The 20,063-nt window shown below is 37.2% G+C and overlaps 1 protein-coding gene across 11 annotated transcripts in view; it reads left to right on the top strand.

Moving 5' to 3' along the window:
* LOC143172316 (E3 ubiquitin-protein ligase NEDD4-like) overlaps nucleotides 1-19,615 on the top strand; it is a 207,690-nt gene extending 188,075 nt beyond the window's left edge. For all 11 annotated transcript variants that reach the window (XM_076361594.1, XM_076361592.1, XM_076361590.1 and 8 more), the window contains 8 exons: nucleotides 1,360-1,455; nucleotides 5,869-5,942; nucleotides 8,628-8,688; nucleotides 9,096-9,155; nucleotides 9,717-9,824; nucleotides 10,748-10,844; nucleotides 11,435-11,507; nucleotides 13,998-19,615. In XM_076361594.1, the coding sequence (XP_076217709.1) occupies nucleotides 1,360-1,455; nucleotides 5,869-5,942; nucleotides 8,628-8,688; nucleotides 9,096-9,155; nucleotides 9,717-9,824; nucleotides 10,748-10,844; nucleotides 11,435-11,507; nucleotides 13,998-14,100 (672 nt within the window). In that variant the 3' untranslated portion in view covers nucleotides 14,101-19,615. The remainder of the gene's footprint in view (nucleotides 1-1,359; nucleotides 1,456-5,868; nucleotides 5,943-8,627; nucleotides 8,689-9,095; nucleotides 9,156-9,716; nucleotides 9,825-10,747; nucleotides 10,845-11,434; nucleotides 11,508-13,997) is intronic.
* Nucleotides 19,616-20,063: the final 448 nt, after the last annotated feature.

The raw sequence follows: 20,063 nt of genomic DNA, 5'->3' as shown, positions 1-20,063 counted from the left end.
ATTAAATAGGATCCCGCAGATGCCCGTTCTAGATGTGTAGTGTACCAGTAGTGAAACACAGTACATTTCAGATATGTACAATAGCTAAATACAAATGGTTTCCATTAAGTTAGCAGGATGATATTTGGTTTTGTCTTTTTAACCTTTTGAGGTCTGTCCAGTTTTTCCACTGCTATGGATTTTGGAGAACCTTGGAGCTGTTACTTTTCCCCTTTCTAACGTCTTCCTCTGTTACCCATTATACAGAATAGTTTATCTGGATAAGACTGCTCCAGGTTGCCTTTGTAGGACTTGGTTGTGAGCCTGGCTACTCACATCCTGCACTTTCCTAAGACTGTCTTCAACAGCAACGTCAGTTGACTCCCAAGCCCAGCACAGAGGCAAAATTACAGTAGATGAGATGGCTTGAGCTCAAGTACAAGCTTAAACCCAAGCTCATGAGATGCATACCCAGAAGGTTCTTAAAAGGAAGTTCAGGCTCTTGTGTTCCTACAAGTAGTTGGGAAACCTTTTCCTCTTATTCTTAGCTCTACAATAGCTGTTCTTGGTCTTGTCAAAAGTATACTCAGTATGAGAAGAATAAAACGCAGTTTACTCTTTTTGATGTTTTAGAGTTTTACAGACTTTCAGTTACTGACACAAATGCTGGTTCAAGTGCTTAATCTCTCCTCTAGCTCCCACTATCTCATAGTCACCAAATTTTGGCAGGTCATTCTTCTCTTGAAGCATACATGACTAAATAATGTTTTAACTTTATTTTGAAATTAATGTTTTTGGCTCTCTTGCTTGGAAATACTTAGTGATAGCTATACAGACTTTTTTTCCTTCTTTTTTTCTTGGGTCAGTCTTCAATTATGAACCTAATACATGATGAAGATACAACCCTTTCAGGAAATTAGAGGGGTCTTTTATTCAGCAAACTTCAAGGCTTTTAATAATAGCAATGCAATCAGTTATTGTATAATATATTATCGATGTAATGAAGTGGTATATAAATTGTGTTGAAAAGAATGTACAGTTTTATCAAGAAGACATTTTCTAACCAATTATTTCACAGCACTATATACATATTTACCAAATAGATATGTAGAGCCAATTTATTGTGTTGTATAATAATGCAATTACAAGTCAATTAAGAAAAGTTACATGAATCTAAAAATATAGCATCTAAGAAAAATGCATATGAATAAAGTAATCCACCTTACCCTGCTTTACAGTAGCTGTGCAAATAAATGAGTTCTGATCTTTCCAGTCCCTTTGGAGTTCTAGTTTTAGATGTTTTTATTTGTTCAATTTGAAGTTAAACTCTACATTTAATGTTCACATTTTCAAACTTCGTTTAATTATAATCCGCTGTAGGATAGCGAATACTACAACTCTTTGAAGTGGATCCTAGAAAATGACCCTACAGAGCTGGATCTCATGTTTTGCATAGATGAGGAAAACTTTGGACAGGTATGTAAATGTTATCCCAAAAGTCCGTATTTCCATCTTATTATTGGTTATCACCAAAAAGTAATTAAATACTGAGCACTGTCTCATGGTTGTGAACTTGATCAGGACTGTTGAATGTTAATGATCAGTATAGGCAGGCTATGAATATTAACTTCTCTTTCTTCCTGAACTGGCTAAGACTGGGGATGCCAAAGAAGGAAATGATGTTCTTGTCAGTGAGCAATATGACATCTTCGTGAAAAGCAGTACTTGAAGCTGAGTAAAATACTTGCTAAGATGAGTAGTAAAGGTGTTACACAGTCCATCTTAGAAAATAGTCTCAGCTTGGGACTGTTTGGGATTTTATAGGTTGAAGATGTTCTCAAAGGACAAAGTGGTAGAATTATAATCAGTGAAGTGCTTTGTTTATAGAGTCTTTTATATAATGCAAGCAGATGATACAACAAAAGCAAGCATGCCTATTTAAAAAAGGTTCACAATCTGTGGATAACGTTCCCCGTTACAAATGAAAAATGTTAGATACATGTTTAACAATTGAGAAGTGAGTAGGTGGGAATATCATTCATTAGCCACTAAGTCATAACTCATTTTGTCAGAAGAAGCTGTAAGAACAGCTTATGGTACAGTTTGTCTTGGATTTACAGTCCAGAGAATCCTATTGAAACAAACTTCAGAGATCTGTATCAGTTTCTGGGTGGAAATAACTTGGGTACAGATAAATGTCTTGTATATAAGTATATGTGTTACATTTAATTTGAGGACTTGAAGGCAAATAAATCATGAGTTTACTTACATGAGCTTGGAACTTACTTGCCTACCATGATTGGGGGGTTTTTTAATTTATTTACGAGCTGTGGAGCCTGAACCATTTTGTAATGCACGCACACAAGTAAGGACTAAAACATACTGATTTTGTACAATATTGGGACTTAATAATACCTACCTGTGTCTCTTAAATTAATTTGCTTATAGGCTTTTATGCCCTTTTTTAGTGTCTTCACTTCATTGAACTCTTAGACCTAGATATCTTGGCTCCAGGTACCACTGGTATTGTGGACCACAGTGCCTTTTTTAAAAGCTGACTTCAAAATTTCAAAACATATGCACACAATGTACTGTCAAGAACATTCTGATCCACTTCTCAGTGCTTATTACTTCTTTCCTAAAGCAACATAAGTTTATCAGTTACATGGAAAATTAGGGAGAACATTAAAGCCACAGGATGAAAAGTTTTTGTAATACACTGGGTTGTTTATTGGTAATTTTCATTCTCTTCTGTTCTGTAACGAGTTAGCTTCAACTTATTGATAGCCTTTCACTGCCAGCTTACACTTCTGCTGGCAGAAGTTTGTTCTCTGACTCATAACATGAATCAACTTACTTGGAGATACTTTCTGTTCTTCTCCTAACTCTTTAATACCTCAAATAGCTAATTCTGGCATTGTCAGCAAGATTGATTTTTGTTTAATTTACAATAGATGCATCTGATTCCAGAAGAGATTAATCTTTTAGATGCCATTCTTCAGCAGGTCAGCACTGTATAGGCAAGAAGCGGATCACTGCTAAAGTGTGGCACATAATTAAAAAAAGTTGCAGACTGTCTGGGAGTGTTTATGCTCTCGGGGAAACTTTTCAAACTGGTGTTAGAAATAGCTGCAGCTTGAGGCTCACTGGTTCATTTCTTCGTTTACCTTTTTATTAAATCACTCCCTGTGTTGTTTCTGTATATCATGGGTACAAAGTAATGAATGGCATTTATGATTTCTTTTGTCTTGAACATAACATTTTATCATGTTCTTACAGTATGTGTGTGGGGTTTTGGGAAGTTCTCTTGATATAATTGTACGAGTACATGAGGCAGGCTTTATCCTCTTTAAAGAAAATATATTGGGGGGGAGTGGAATAAAGACATCAAAAACATCTGTCTTGCTGTTCTTGAAATTTCTACTCATCTTCTTACCCCCAGAGTTTTTCTTCATAATATGGCAGGTATTTATAGTTTTAGAGATTTACGTCTTTATTGATGTAGGAATCCACAGGATGATGCTGCAGCCATGCAGGTGTTACGGTTCTGCACTCCGAGTATGCCTTGGCTCAAGTTGGAGGGACCCCTAATGAGTAACCAGCTTCATGTGCTCATTTAGTGCCCAGTTTATTAACAGAAATAACAGTTCTTGTTCTAATTATCGTAATGTAAATTCCAGGTGTTGAGCTGATATCACAGTCTTCCTGTATCTCAGAGGGAAAAGGCGGTTTTGGCTAGCTCTACAGCAGTAGTGATGAATGAATTTGAAGTTCTCTTGGCTAACTTCTGTTTCAACTTAGATTTAAGCTCACCGAGTTACAGACAAATGCCAGTAGTAGTAGATACAATAATATTGTTTCCATCATACTGCTGGTGAGATGCAAAATTGGTAGGACAAATTTTATCGAAGAAAAACCTGAATAAGCTCAGTAGGACAAGGACAGGATATGCTATAGTGAGGAGGAATTTATCTAGCTAGAGATTGAAACATCTTACCAGTCCAAATGCGTATAGGATGCTTTCCAGCAATGCAGCAGTTATGGCAAATACTGACTACATTGGCTTTTTCTGCATGTACCACTGGCCATTGCCAGCGCTGTGGGGACTACTAGAAGTCAAGGGACCCTAACTCACTTTGGCACTTGTTTCGCCTCATCTACTGCTAAACTGCTGAAACTTTATGATAAAGTGCACTTGGGAACCTGTGTAGGAGATGATACTGCTTCCACAAGGACATTGTGTACGTAAGAGGGCGATGTTTGCATTGCTATAAGCTTCTATATTTATTTATACTTCATTTATCACCAAAACCTTTCCTGGAGTTAGAGGAAAACAAGCAACCTCTAATAAATCTTATCTTCTTATTACCTTTCCTTACTTAATAATCAAAAATACAGTTTCAGTAGTTCTCACAAGTCAGTAAGAAATACAAAGTAGGTATTTTCAATGTGTAAAGGATGGAGAGCTACCTTCAAAAAGCAGAGAAAGAGAAGGTCTGTATTCCTCTGAAGTTCTTAATGGCTCTGAAATACTATTTCCCAAAACCACTGTATCTTCTGGTGGGCAGGAAGAAACAAGCACCAAAAAGCCTTCTGTTTGTGCCATCATGTCTGTGATCTTCATAACTTTATCCTATTCAACTTTGACAGTATAGCAGACCTTTTCCTTATTAGTTCTGGACTGTCTTCCCTGGTCTTTATGGAACAAATAAACTACTGTTTCAGAGGTGTGTAGGTTCCCTATTAATTACTTCTCCTTAATAGTATAGTCATCTTTTTTTTCCAATACAGTAATAGGTATATTTATTCAAACAGACCTATTGTACTGTTTTTCTCCTTCTTGAGGCATTCAGTGTTAATCCAGTCCTGAAAAGAGCTTTCCAGTCTTCTCCTTTTACAGCTCCATTTATTAGCTAATGAATTTACTGTCTTACTGTTACTCAACCACAACATCTGATCTAATTAGTAACAGCTTTAAAAATAGGCTTGGTTGAATGTGGGTGCAGAGAGTCACGTCTTGGTTGCTTCCACTGGAACCATGGTTTTGACGTGATGGAACAAGTTGACTGGAACAGAGTGACGACTTACAAGCAACAAAGTACTTGACTTTCCTTCTCTCCTACCCCAAGCACGCATGCTTTACAAGAAATTAATCCAGTCTTGTGCCTATGCTGTATGTAAACACCAGGATCTGCAGCCAGAAAAATGCTTCTTCAGAGCTGCAGCTATGGAGCATACAGTGTGGTAACAATTTTGTGTGGGCACTAACTGATAAAAGCTACCAACTTCTAGCTTTCCTGGTACCTACCAAGCATTAATTCTGTGAATTCCTACTCATAAATCACTTTCTTCAGAAATAAATACATTATTTGGACTTGCTGTAGTTTCTTGTGAACTGTAATGAATTTGTTTTTTTCAATCTTATACTCCACGGTGACACCACCCTTAGCAAATTTGTGCTTAACCATTTCTGTAATCTGTTTTTCTACTTCTCGGCTTTTTTATGAAACAGTTTCTCTGTGGATTTTAAGTAATACTTTTTTTGCAAGCATTTTGAAAAATTAGAAGGCATTTCTCTACCCTTATTAAAATGGAATGTATGTTTTCTTTACCCAAATGAACCTGCTGTTCAGGACTAAAAGTTTGCTTTTGAATGGTTTGCTCACTTGCTAATGACAAGAATTCATTCTTATAAGTGATCATATAATAATTTATTCCTAATGATGCCATCTTTAAATGTGGAATGCTTTGATGTCTCATTAGCTATTATGGCATAATAATTTTCTGATACTACTTGTAAAATGCTGCTCAAGGAGAGTGGATTTTGTGAGAAATGTGTCCTGAAATAATGTCATGTTGTGTTTTGTTTTTTTTTCTTTTGAAATACAGACATATCAAGTCGACCTGAAGCCAAATGGGTCAGAAATCATGGTAACAAATGAAAACAAAAGGGAATATATTGAGTATGTATACATTTACGGAATTTATCCTGAGTGTAAGAAAGCACAGTTGCACTTGTCTTGGAATTACCCTACTGCAATTACTGTCATTTGTACTACAATAGATCATTAGAGATCCTTTTAAAAGAAAATCTTATTGTTAACATAGTTTGTTTATACCCTAATCCTTAGAAAGTTTGAATTTTAACCTTTACTGTTCTATGAATTCCATTTATCAGGGGAGTCCATGATGTAATAGGAAACTATTTTCTTGATGGGTAGGCATGAGGAACATTCAAGAAGGGATGGGATTGCTCTGAATGACAGACATCCGCATCTAAATTACTCAATGAAAAGAAATGGCACCTCTTGGATGCAATACTTGTCATGTTAAAGTAGGCATACGACTTTTGCCCAGTTTCATGCCTGCTTCTGTCTATTGCCGAAGTGCCTAGGGTAACTAGCTGTGCTTTGTAGATCTCCAAAGTAGTGATGAATTTCCACCCTAGGACTTACAGTTTTTCCTGATGAACTGCTAGGTCGCAGAATACAAATCAAGAATGAGTGCAGATCTGAGCGCTAAACTGGATCTAGAAAAAATAATGAAAATAGGATGTCTGTACAATTTATCAAGTTCATATTTGCTTGGCATTGTGGTTTTCATTCAAGGAAGAACTCAGGAACTCTAAACATTTAAGCATTCCTCTAAGAGGAGAACTTTGTACTTGTTTGTTAATCTCATTTGCAATGTTGTGTTACAGTGATTTGGCTGTAATGGTGGAACAATACAAAATTTCTGCTTTTATGATTTTTTTTTTGTTACTTTGTGTGTGACTTTGCACTGTCAGCTCTAATTTTTTAGGTATATCTTTTTTTTTTTTTTCAGTTTTCAGATACAAAATATTAGACATCATAAACTTTTTTTTATCTCCATCACCTCAATACAGTGCAGAAATGAAAAGCTCTTTGTAAAATGTGTGGGCCAAAATTCAGAACTGAGTTAGGTTTACATCTAGGTAATTCTTTCATGGCTAGTCACAGTATTTTTATAACTTTAGCGTCAATACTTGTGTGCTCTGATTTGGAAATGATTAATGCAACTTAAAATTTTTCAAACATTTTCCCCCAGAATTCCATTATGATAGAACTATTCTAGTTGTTAAACTTAAAAAAAAAAAAAACCACAAAAAAAACCCACCCCAACCAAACCACCAAATTGCAAGCGTAGTCACAAATGTAATTTTATTTTTGCCTCTGTGTCTTAACATAACACCCAAATGATGCTTTCTCATGCATATGTAGTGCTTATGGGATATCATGTAGATAATGAAGAATCATTGTCTAATAGAAAATCTGGTGTTTTGTTTGCATTATTTTATTATGTAATGCTTATTGCAGAAATGAAGGAAAATAGATAAACTGACTAAATAGCTGCTAATTAAAAATCAATGTTATTTCTTTAAGCATTATGAGAAAATCACACTAGGAATTTTCTAGTAACCGTCAGATGAACAGTATCTAATGCTGTAAATGCCTTCTTTGAAAATTCAGTTTACGTACCATTGGCCAATATAAGAACAAAAATAGAGTAAATTAAATTAACTGCTTGGTTTTCCCAAAATCCCCACATAGGAAACGTGCTTCTCCAAAGTGTGGCTCAAAGCACCTAAGTTAAAATGAGCCAGAAAGTGCTCTCCAGCGTGGCCATCATCCTGTTACCCTTCTCTGCTAGCTACACAGACCTGATCTATGATGTCAGTACCAGCGTTGCTATCAAAAATTGGCCAAATCTAAACGGGCTGTTTAGGTTTAACTTTAAGCTTCCTCTGTTTCCCTGCCTACCAGTGTAAAATAATAAATTCAGCTATACTTGCTGCATTTTTAATCAGTGCCTCTTCAAAGGGGAGAAAGCCTTGTAATTGCTATATTCATGCAAATTAGGAATGAAACGTGCTTCAGTAGGAAAGGAATTGGATTTCTAAAGCATTATTCTAGAACCTGTGAGGTATTTATGCTGTAGGTGGTTAGCATTGAAATACAAGCCTTTTCCTTTGATATTGCGGGTTTTATTAATCTGTTTATTTATATAGGCAGGCTGTTATATGTAATTACATCTATCCTCAAATTTTGTAGACTTCATTGGGAATTGTTAATTACTCAGAGCTCTGGAAGAATAAAACGTCTAGTCATTTAGGTACCTAATACTAACAGTAAATACATCATCCGGAGTCTAGATTCCAGCCCCATTTAGAAAGAAATAAACCATAGTAAAGAATTTGTAGGCTGTTTCAATCCACAGGCAAGCCTTTTTGCCGTGTTCATCCTTGAGTTAATCTCCATAGGAACGAAATGGTGAATGTCACATCGTCTCATAGTGTTACCTTGAAAAGTTCTCGGTGATGTAGAAAAGTCATAGCTATAAAACATGGAAGTGTATGTGTAGAGTTTGTGTTGCATGCTAAAATGAAAACATTAATACTATAACTTGTTCGTAGTCACTGATTTTTTTCAACATTTCAATCAGTCACCCAAGATAAATTTGAACAATTAACAAAAAGCTGCTCGGTTTCCTTAATATCAGAGTGTGGTTGAGAGATGGCTGAAGTTGTGAATGAGAAACTGAAACTATTAGGGTTGCTAAAATCTCTAAACACTTAGTTTGCAGTTTTCTAATGAGTGTGCTTACGTCTTTCTGTTTATCTACTATAGCCTGGTCATCCAATGGAGGTTTGTAAACAGAGTTCAAAAACAAATGAATGCTTTTTTGGAGGTAAGGTTCTTCAGCTGCTTTTTTTTTCCCCAAAATAATTTTTTTTTAATGCAGACAGTTCTTATACATCAGTGTCTGCGTTAAGGGAGTGGGGAGCTTTGCGTAACTGCACAAGTTCTGGAATGCTTGTGTTTTATGATTTCAGTTTTACCTCGTATAAGAATATATAATCTTTCCCTTCTGAGAATAAGGCCATTCTCTTTCAAGCTTAAATTATTTGAGCTTGAAATAATTCAGTAATTAATTTTTTAAGTTATGGACTCATATTTCAACAACTGTGTATTTCATTTTCTAAACCCTTCTTCGTCCTCTGTTGTTTACTTAGGTTCCCTGAAGCCAAAAATCCTGTTAGATAAAGTCAATTTTACGTGGTATGAGAATTTTAACTTTGCTTTGCTTTCCTTTAGGGATTCACAGAACTTCTTCCTATTGATCTGATTAAAATTTTTGATGAAAATGAACTAGAGGTGAGTTTGTTTAACTGATATCCAGAGACAACAGATCAGTAATGCTCATCACAAAAAGATGCGTTATGTTCTAGGCTCATCATTCATTACTTACTCATCGTAAGTGACTTTGCAGACAAAGATGTTTTGCTTATAGTGGGGAAATGAGATTTTTCTCCCTAATTAATAAATCTATTGATCACATAAAAGCACAAAAAATTGTAATTATTCAGTGAGGTGGTTGAGTATGTGCATATAAAAGCATGTATGTAGCTTACTGAATTAATGCCATTATGCCTACGCCAGTCGTATTTTGAGCAACATACCATAAAAGATGCTGTCACACAAAGTATATGTATGTCACAGTGTGCAGTGTTTCTCCAGTAAAATGAAATGTTCTATGAGAATTCTCCTGAAGAGAAGCTCAGCTCTCCTTTACGCCTGCATTTATATTTGCACTGCTTAGCTGTTCAGAAGGTCAGACAACAGAGGGAAAATGTAAGCTTGTTTTTCTGATAAAGTGTACAGGATAACACAATACCATTTTCAATTAACACTGTAACAATTTACTTCCATTTGTAGTTACTGATGTGTGGCCTTGGCGATGTTGATGTTAATGACTGGAGACAACATACAATCTACAAAAATGGTTACTGCCCAAATCATCCCGTTATCCAGTGGTTCTGGAAGGTAATGCTGTTTACCACATTTGGCTTCTCTGACTATTCCTAAAAGTGAAAGCTCCTGTATTGTTTTGCAGAGTCTGTTATGAAATCTTTTTCTTCATGAAAACTGCTGAAGATTACATCTGTGTATGTTGGAAATGACAGCTGTGGTACTCATTAGAGACTCTACTAGAAATAGACCCAAGATAGGAAGTCCAGATCTTTGGATCCATCTAAAGTGTCTGGCAGTATTTGTCAAGTAAAATACTTTTATGAAAAGTGTATGTCCCCAGAAAAGCTACTAAAATACTTTTTCCCACAATAGTCGTAGATTTTTCAAAGGGGTGTCTGTTTTTCTTAAAAATAGTGGAATCTTACAGCTTCGTGTAACTTTGTTTCTGGGTTTCTTATATCATTTTCATGACCATAGGTGGTATACACGAAGACTATGTACTTGTATCAGTCCAAATGGTGACCTGGTCCCAAAGGGCTTGACTCCGAGGTCCTGCTGTAGTGCAACACTGGTCTGATTTTCTGTGAACCTTTGCGGTCTCTCTGTCTGATCTTCAAGGCTTTTCTGTCATCTCTGTTTCTCTACTCCCCCTCTCGGGCGTATTTTCAATTGCAGTGCACCCACTGTGCCCCATACCTCCGGGCAGGTACGGGCTGCCGATCATACCGAAGGCAGGCCACCTCATGCAGGTGAATAGCACTTGTAGCTCCCAGCTGCCACCAGAGCAACGTCTCGTTGTTGTGGCCCAGTGGCAGCTGGAAGAGGATGCTCCGTATTTAATCAGAGAAGACCTGGTACGTGACCTGTATCACATCTTTCAGTTATATGTCTATTACAGTCTAATAATAATTTACTCAGGTTTTGTTTTGGTTTTTGACAATGGTATCTACAGCTGTGAAAGTGAAAAGACCGTGACTGTGTGTGTTTGTCAATAGGCCGTTTTACTGATGGATGCTGAAAAGCGGATTCGATTACTGCAGTTTGTTACTGGGACGTCACGTGTGCCTATGAATGGATTTGCTGAACTTTATGGTGAGCTTCCTTTTAACTGCCCGCAGATTATGCTCACCTCTAGAATGGCTGTACAGACCGCTCCTGAACATGAATGAGGAAACCTGGGCACGATTGAAATTTAGTCATAGCCAGCCTTTGACCCCCACGTAGGAATTCTCCTTCTGGATGCCAAGAGCACTGGCACATTGAGAAGGAGTGAAGTTCTGTATACCATGGGGTGTTACGTAGATGCTCCCCTAGCTCCCACAGAAAAAATTTCGGCTGTCAACGGGAATAATATTCATGTCATCTGAAGAAGAGGAGAATGCATGTTTAACCAAGCACTTTAATTTTTCAGTGTTAATGTCTGAGCTTACTTCTTTTGCATTATACATACTCTACGCAAAGGCAGTTAGATAAACTTAAGCTAACAAGACTTGGAAATAAACAAACACATTCCTATTTCCTTTAATGTAGTTTTAAGTAAGAGAGTTTCAACCAGGTATTTTGTACCAGCTGAAATATCTAGCCTACAATGCAGGCAAACATTTAATTTTTAAAATAATATTTAGGGTAGTCTCTGTAGTGTCCAGCAATTTATATTTCATATGATTTTCATTTTCAACCAGGTTCAAATGGTCCTCAGCTGTTTACAATAGAGCAATGGGGAAGTCCTGATAAACTGCCCAGAGCTCACACATGGTAAGTCCTAGAAGCATAAAATTGTATAGCTTTTCTGTATTGTTACACTGCCAAGAAAGGGGGAAACTGATGACTCTGCTTATCTCTAACATATTTTAGCTCTGGATCATACAGCTTTTTATAAACTGGGATACTCTGAAACCTACACACGTGTTTCTGTGTATGTGTAGGTATGTATTTAACAGGCAAAGAACAGTTAGCATTTATCTGCTGACACCCAGCTGCAGAATGTCACATGCAAAATTCCAGGAGGTAGCAGGGCTCAACTTCAGCACGGTGCCATTGCCTCTTACTGTTTCTAAACAACGCTTGTTTTGCCTTCTCACGGACGTGTGAAAGGCTATGTTAATAGAATAAGTAGGTGTAAGTGTTCTGCAATAAATGCAGGTAAATGAATCCAAAATAAACTCTTTCCATCATGGCCTTTCTGATAAAGACTTTTTAATGCTATTTTATTGTATTCCAAGCAACCCTTTCAACTCAGGACTTTTCTTCTAGTAACTGCTTGCATGTTAAAGAGAAGAGATAGCTTTTCCCCACGTTATTTTATACTACATTTGAAGAAATTGCTACCCATATATACCAAATGTTAACTATAATTTTTGAAGCCACATAGTAGCCTGCAAATTGCTTTAAGCACTGGCCAATTAAACTGACATTCAGACAAAATGGAAGTAATTTGAATCCCTTCTGCTAGAAGACTTTTCCCCATATCAAATACATAAGAATCCGGTCATGTAAGGTACTTGCAACACGATCCAAATCGGAGCACGTGAAGCACAGCACAGAAAGTGTACTGAATGCTTAAATGTTGTGCTGAGTTTGGGAGTAGGATCCTCAGTGCCTGCTGGGGAAAGTCCCAAGAGCTTACAGATTGTCATCGTGTCCGTCTCGCTGGCTGAGCACCCTTGTTCAGGTTGCAGTCCATTCCACCACAAACACCTAATGGCTTCCCAGTGCCTTTCACGTTAGGAAAACTTTATAATCCCCTCACAATTTCCCAGGAAATGACAAGCAAACATTACAGGTAAGGGTACGTTGTCACAGAGAAGTCCAATGACTCCTTGATCATACCGCAGAGTAGTAGCAAAGGCAGGATGGGAGCAGCTATCCATTTCGTGGTTCCTGTCAAAACTGGGATAGGGAAAAACAGCAAGAGGAAGTACATCTTACGCTACAGTAATTTTTCTATGAATGTTAAAACATAGGCTCTGTTCTTTTCTGTTCGGTCAGTCTGAAGGCTTTGAAAAATATAGGATAGGCAATAAACTGTCCAAGAGAGACTGTTAAAAGGGTAACAGGAGTTTAACAGGGCATACTGGAAAGAAAAACAGTGCCTCACCTTGTAAGGCTAATAGTATTCATGGCCACCTTTTATATGTCTTAGAAATTTATCATCTCTTCCTCTTTCCTTCTGGAAAACTAAGAAATTGAAGGATATCTGAGTTGGAAAAGCAAGACTACCACTTGTACAAATAGGGGTTGATGCTTTCCCCCCTGCCCCCCCTTCGCGCTGTGATTCTACTTCAGGTATCACCACGCTGCAGGCAGCTTTTACCCTCACCATCATTTTCCCTTTCTCCTTTTCCATGATTTTATTTTTTCCTCATCCTAGTAAGTGGGTGCAATGAACTGCAGATGGTCTGATGTAACAAAACATAGCCACAGAAAGCTGTGCTACATAAAGGCCATAAATTGTTGGACAATTCACTAAAACTGTGAAGTCATAGTCCAGCTGACTTAATTTAATCCCAGTTAATAGAATTTGCAAATGTTGAAAGCATTCAATACAAGTCTTTGTCTTGCTCTGTTGCATAGCAAGAATATGGCTTTTTTAAGGTAACTTAAAAGTGTGCTGTATAGGAAAATTAATTTTTAGAACATTAGTCCAGAATGGTGATCTTTCCATAAAAATAATCATTCTATAGGATAAAAAGTTTTATTTAAAAAAAAAACCAACAACAAAGCCAAAAAACACATTCCAAAGTAACCCATCCTCTTTATGTTTCAATTATCTGTTAGATTTTTACAGGACCTTTTCAAGACCTTCTTTTGGATGTTTCTTCTTCTTTCCCCCAGAGGGTAAACAGTCTGTCCTATAAATTCAGAACATCTTCGCTGAGGCTTAGGAAACTAGCCTTTTGACAAAGAGGAAATGTTTTCAATCAACTAAATGGGGGGGCTGTTGGGTTTTTTTCCTTTCCTAAGTGGTTTTTAACAAGTTCCCGCTTTCAGCTGTGAAAAGAAAGGAGGCACATGGTTATTTCTGTAAACTCACTTTGGTACAGGCAGGGTTGGCTTCAGACGCTACCTGCAGGGAACACAAGCATTCGTGAGGTTTGCAAAGGACACTGTGGAGATTGCCCCCATTTGGACAGCAAGATATAGCCTTTGTTAAGGCCCCCAAATTATTTAACATTTTCTATTTCTTTAAAATTATGTGTATTTTTCAATGGACTATTAAATGATTCTTTTCCTTCTAAATTTCAGCTTTAATCGCCTAGACTTACCTCTTTATGAATCTTTTGAAGATTTGCGAGAGAAGCTACTTATGGCAGTTGAAAATGCTCAAGGATTTGAAGGAGTGGATTAAAACATCGACTTTTTTCCCCCTTCAAGCAAGTTCTGCTTGCACTTTTGCATTTGCCTAATGGACTCTGAGTGATTATGGCAGAACAGTTGCACAGCGTTGCTTCATGGAGCAAACCCTTCGACAGCGCAGTTGCCTGAATCCAGAAGTTTGAACTGTGTAGTCTGTGGGTGGCTCTTCTGATGTTTCCACAGCAGATTACCAACTGCTTAACATGAACTCTGATGACATTTCAGCAGGACTTACTCTATTTATGTTGTGCCTCTGTAGGCAAAGCCCTTAATAAATATTTTACATAATTTCTAATGACAATGAATGGAATTAATCATTTTACAGGTATAGTATTACAACTCATGTTTACTTTTTAATTGATTTAGACATTTTCAGATTTTATTTCATTACAATTAAATACCATATACTTGGAAAAATGAGCATTTTTCTTAATTTCATACCAGACTTGATGCCAGTGTCATTTTTTTCAAAGCACATTTTGAGCCTTGTGTTCCCAAACCATTAAGAAAGTAGGTAGGAGAAAGCTATGTTGGAAATTTTCTCTACATGGGCTATATATATTGAGAGCAACTCTTTTCATTGAGCACATAAATATTTTTCTGTATCCAGAAGTATGGACTGGATGTTGCATTTTTGTATAAATACTAGAATAGTTATGAGTCAAGGGAGAATCATAACATAGCATGCCAAATCTCATGTTCAATAAAGAAATTGCCTCATTATTGGTAATATTTACATGTACTATAAAGCATTTTGGGGTAGGGTTGGCATTAATCATTTTAGGAAAGTATGCTTAACCCTGTCATTATCTTTGTATAGCGATTCTTTTATTATCCTTTCCTCTTAGCTGTTTGCAATGGAGGCATTTTGAATGAAACCTGGCACTGTGTGATTTGGCACTATGGAAAACAGACCTGTTTTGTCTCCTATTTGTATGCATTTGCTAATGATATCTAAATAACAATGGTTTTTTTGTTTGTTTCTAACTGCACCAACTCTAAAGGCACTTTATGTAACACATGGAAGTCATATCTGTTTTTTTATCATAAACATTAATCTCACTGCACATGTCTTTCTGGTGCAATATCTATCAATTGTGAATTTGGCTGCTGCTGATGTATAAAAGAAAAAAAAACAAACAGATGTAGAGCTGAGCCTGCAGACATGTTCCTCAGCAATTGTTTTTGTGATTTATTTTTTACTTAATCACAAAGATTTATTTAATATACACTGCTATCTAATCAATTTTGTTACCTATGACGTTGCATGCTTAAACTATAATGTCCGAGTTGCATCTCTTTTGTGATGGATTAAAAGTGAAAGATTTGTGTTTGATCCACTGAAGTTAAATGGTTACAATACTACTAGAGTAGGTTTGAGGGTATGGCTTCAGCAATTTAATGTTCAGTTTTCTAAGTTTTGCCCACATACTTACCTCTATGTAGGCTTTTTCCCTCAAGAACCCATTTAATGCTTATGAAGCAAGATGACACCACATGCCAAAACAGTTTCACCTCATTGCCAACAGCTTTTTTAGCCCTGCTCTTGCCCCCTCCCCAACACCTGCTGGCAAGTACAATCTACATCTGAGAATGAACAGCCATACTGCAGAAACTTTAATATAGTAATACTTCAGCTGAAAAGGCTACTGGAAAGAAGCCTTAATGCTAATAACATTCAGCAAATGGTTGTGTGCTAGCAAAAAGTTTGAAGCACCAACAGATGCATGAGGAAAGGTAGTCTATTATTTGAACACAGGTTAAGATTCATTTTTTATTAAGTTTCCTGACATTCCTTTCTGACCTCTTACATTGGATGAGCAAGCTTGAACATGAGAAATGGGCTGCATCCGAGTAGATAGAGAAACACTGTACCGATTGTTTAGCTGTGGGAAGGAGTGCAGGGAAGGTAGAGAGGATGAGGTAAATCCAGGTATTTCCACTGACCTTCAGTGTGTTAAGCACAGCTGGCCTTAACACAGACTCCCATGAGGGAAGTGTCATGCTCCAAAATTTGTTTTCTTTCTGTCTTAACCTGGAGGATTTTTGGTGTGGTTGGAGGCTCTGTTCACATCCGATGCCATGTATCAGAGCCTTAAGAACTCCTGAGACTTTTTTGGTTGTGGAACTGAAATGTAATCTCATGTATAGATGAAGGCTGTGACCTAGTAGTAGCACAGCTGAGGCAGAACCAGAAGTCAGGTTGCATTTAAGAATCTGCCATTCTCTGGTTTGGTCCCTCATCTTGCGTTGGTCCCTTCCCTCCTCTCAACTTCTAAAACAGGTTTACTTGTCTACATCAAAGCCCTTTCAGCTATCTAGAACTACATAGTGACATCTGACTAGAAGGGAAATTTTTATTGTTTGGATTCTTTTTCTTTTTTTTTAAAGAAAATTTAGAATGACTTTGCTTAACATCTTTTCAGATCCACTTACCTCACAAACTGACAGACACACCAAAAGCATTCACTGGGTATTAAAATAGTGAGGTGAATTCTACTGTATGAGTTGTAATTAATGTGCATTTGGACTGTTGTAGTTTAGAGAAGGGGTTTTCATTTTTAGGAAACAGTTTATTAATAATTATTAATATTAAAAGAAAGCCCTTGACTCCCTCAAGGTATGCCATTAGAGTGGCAGCTTTGAGTGCAGCACATGAAGAGACCTGACCTAACTCAGGCAGCATTGACAATGAAGCCCAACATGCAGTGCCCTGATAGACTTGTACAGATCATGCTGAAATTTGTGCTATTTATTTTGGCTTTCTTGCGATTAATGCAAATTGCTAAATAAATGCTATTTGTGCTTCTTGTGCCCTAGACTGCAACCACAGCTCTCACCTGCATTGCAAACCTACCATCACTGTAGAGCTGATGCAGTACCATACGGCTATCCAAGTTAGCTTTTGTTTTGGAACCAGTTTGCTCAACACTCCATGAAGGTGTTACTCCTAACAGCCCAGGTGAACAGAATAGTAAGCCAGCACATCATTACTTTTTGTTACCCGAGTTAGCTACGCTATTAGGACACAGCACCATGGTTTGCCTTTAGAGATGCACTACAGCTCCCTTCACTATGGAACTGAAACTGTCCTTTTCTTGTTGGGGTCCATAAGTAATCCAGAGTCAGTGTTCACAAATGAACAAGACTAGCTGTAGGATAAGCCAAGGGGAATTGCTCAGCCCAGTCCCTTTGCTGCACAAAGCTTTTGTTACAGGTATCAGAAGCCTTCCTGGTAGCTAGAACTATCAGGCTGTTACTGACAGGCTTGGCACCACAGTAGTTACAGGGACATAAGCCCCTGTTAAAATGTACTATACCCACGCAACTCAGATTCTGTTATTGGTGGCCACATTGGTGGCTAAACCCTTGGCAGATACACCCCTCTCATCAGTCAAAAAGTTAAGATATTCTATGCTATGACAAAACCCAGGAAGTTACCCTTCAGTTTTGCAATGAACTATATGAGGCTAAGTAAATGGTGTTAGCTCTGCAGAGGAAATGGATTTTCTTCTGCAGGGCTCAGCCATAGTGCTGTTACTGAGATCCTAAGCTGGATTCCAGACTTTAGCATCAGGAGCTCCAGGACTCCTAGATGGACATTTGAAGGAATCTTTCTAGGAAAAGAGGGAGCTAAATGTTTAGGCTTTACTTAAAACATCTAAAACACAAAGCAACTAACACTCCAGTTGGGCTTGTACCATAGTATTGTGCCTTTCTTAACGCAGTACTCTTGTATACCAACAATTTAGCCCATTCACCACAAAATGGCCCAACAGTATTCTAAAAGGTTCTATTCAGCTACTTTTTTTGGCTAATAAATGGTAATCATAAAGGTGGTACCTAAACCCATTACTTGTTTGCTTTTAAGAAGCCTTAAGGCAAATAATTCATAACAATTTTAGTCACAATACAGAATACAGGGTCTGCAGCTGTCGCCTCCTGTTCACATTAAGGCTTATAGATCTGTGCCTTGTAAAGTTGCAGTTAACATACAGCATACTGATCACATTAACTCCCACTTGCATGCCTAGCTGCTGGAAACTGCTGCTTTTTATCTTTCAGTCCAAACGTAACAACAACCCACTCTGTTACCACAAGATTTATCTTATTTCTGTCTCTCTCATGCTGACCTCTCCCTCTGTAAATTCTGAATGAAAGGAGCACAAGTGCCATGCTAGTGTGACATGTGCTGATAAGTTAGCAGAGGATGCTGCTGTAAGTACTAACCACGCAGTTAGCACCTGTCCCGCACCCCAAGGGATGCACTGCAGTTGTCACATGCTCAGCCCTGTCAAACTGGTAATCATGACTGCAGCATTCAGCAGTAAACTGTTCCCGATGCTTTGGGTGAAGCATTTTATATGACACTAAAGGGCCGAGAATTGTGAAAACAAGGGAGCAGAAGCTGGATAGTTAGACTGCACTTCTAAGAGTTAAAAATAAGTGATCGTACCCATGTGATTGCAAAGGCTAATTATCAGTATGTATAGTAGAAAAAAACATAGATTTCCAGATGTGACATCTTAAAATTACATTAATTTTCTTATGTTTTTACTAAAAACTTTTCCTTTTGTATGTAAAATTACAAAGAAAAAACCCTACAGTCTTCACCCATGTGTTATGATGTTGCACTAAGAAGTAATGTGTATTTGAAATGCACAGGAAACTTATAAAACTGGAATCTAACCATATTAATGTTACATACTCATCAGGTCTGTCACAGTGCACCTAGAACCCTATTAGATACCACCAATGCAAACCATATTTAGTCATATGTCTATCGATGCACACTTCTGATGATCTGTTTGTCCACATTTTTATCCTCCACTTACATGTTGGGGTTTTTTCCTTTTCTATATTAATTTCTTAGACCTTGCTTTTTTTTCCCCTCCTCTTAATTTTTTAATGTGTAGCTGTAAAAATATAAACAGTATACATCCGCTACAATAGTACATATGTTGCATTTTTGTACTTCAACCCATTCTATTGGATTTAAAGAGGCTCGTGAGCCCCCTGTCTCCACTGCAGATTTGTCACAATCATGCAGTAGCGAATAGGTTACAATTCTCAAAACCCAAATGGAAAACTCCAGAAAATGATGAAAACTGAGATTATTAATATTGCCAAACATGCAAAAGTGTCAAACATTCCAGATTAAATTCACACTGTTTAATAATTTTTTTTTTGTAAAATCACCTCATACTAGAAGGCTATTCAAAATTATGCTAAACTACCTTAAAATTGATTTTAAAAGTACTGCTTATAAATAATGCTCATTTTCATAATTAATACAGCTTTAAACTGTGGTTGGATTTGATACACTGTGGGGAAATGATTTGTTTATGGACAAAAGTCATTTTTTCCATTTATTTTCTGAGGAGCAGCGAAAGAAATTGTAGTTTGTTTTCCTGACAGCAAAAGCTCAATGTGACAAAACGAAGTTGTTGTAATGAAATGATGCAACTTAATTAAATATTTAATAAAGAATTATGGAAGCTACAGCATTTTATACTTCAAATATATTTTTTGTCTAACCGGAGCTTTGTTTTGTTTTGTTAAAAAAAAAAAATGCCGTAAGGTCACAATTTGCAGGAAGGCTTTCACAACCTGGGATGTGGTTGGGGGAGCCTATATGTAAGTCACATCTGCACCCAAATGATTTTCAAGTGATTAAACACACCACCCACATATTTCAGCTTCTGTAAAAGCAGCTCCCAAGTTTTTCCCCAGGATCCTCACTGCGTTCATCAAAAAGTAATGTGTATAATGTTTTCAGCTGAATAAGAATGTATCCCTAAGAAAAGTTTACAGTGGATACTGGTCACTGGTGCACAGAAGGCATGATTCAAGATAACTTTTCTCTATGAGGATCTGAACAATTAATCTAAGGTTAGTGATTATGCACTGTTCTCTAAAGAACTGTCACTAGATAAAATACAAAAATTGCACCTC

This window comes from Aptenodytes patagonicus, chromosome Z (genome assembly GCF_965638725.1).
Source record: "Aptenodytes patagonicus chromosome Z, bAptPat1.pri.cur, whole genome shotgun sequence".
NCBI lineage: Eukaryota > Metazoa > Chordata > Aves > Sphenisciformes > Spheniscidae > Aptenodytes > Aptenodytes patagonicus.
This window is presented reverse-complemented; position numbering and strand designations above follow the sequence as displayed.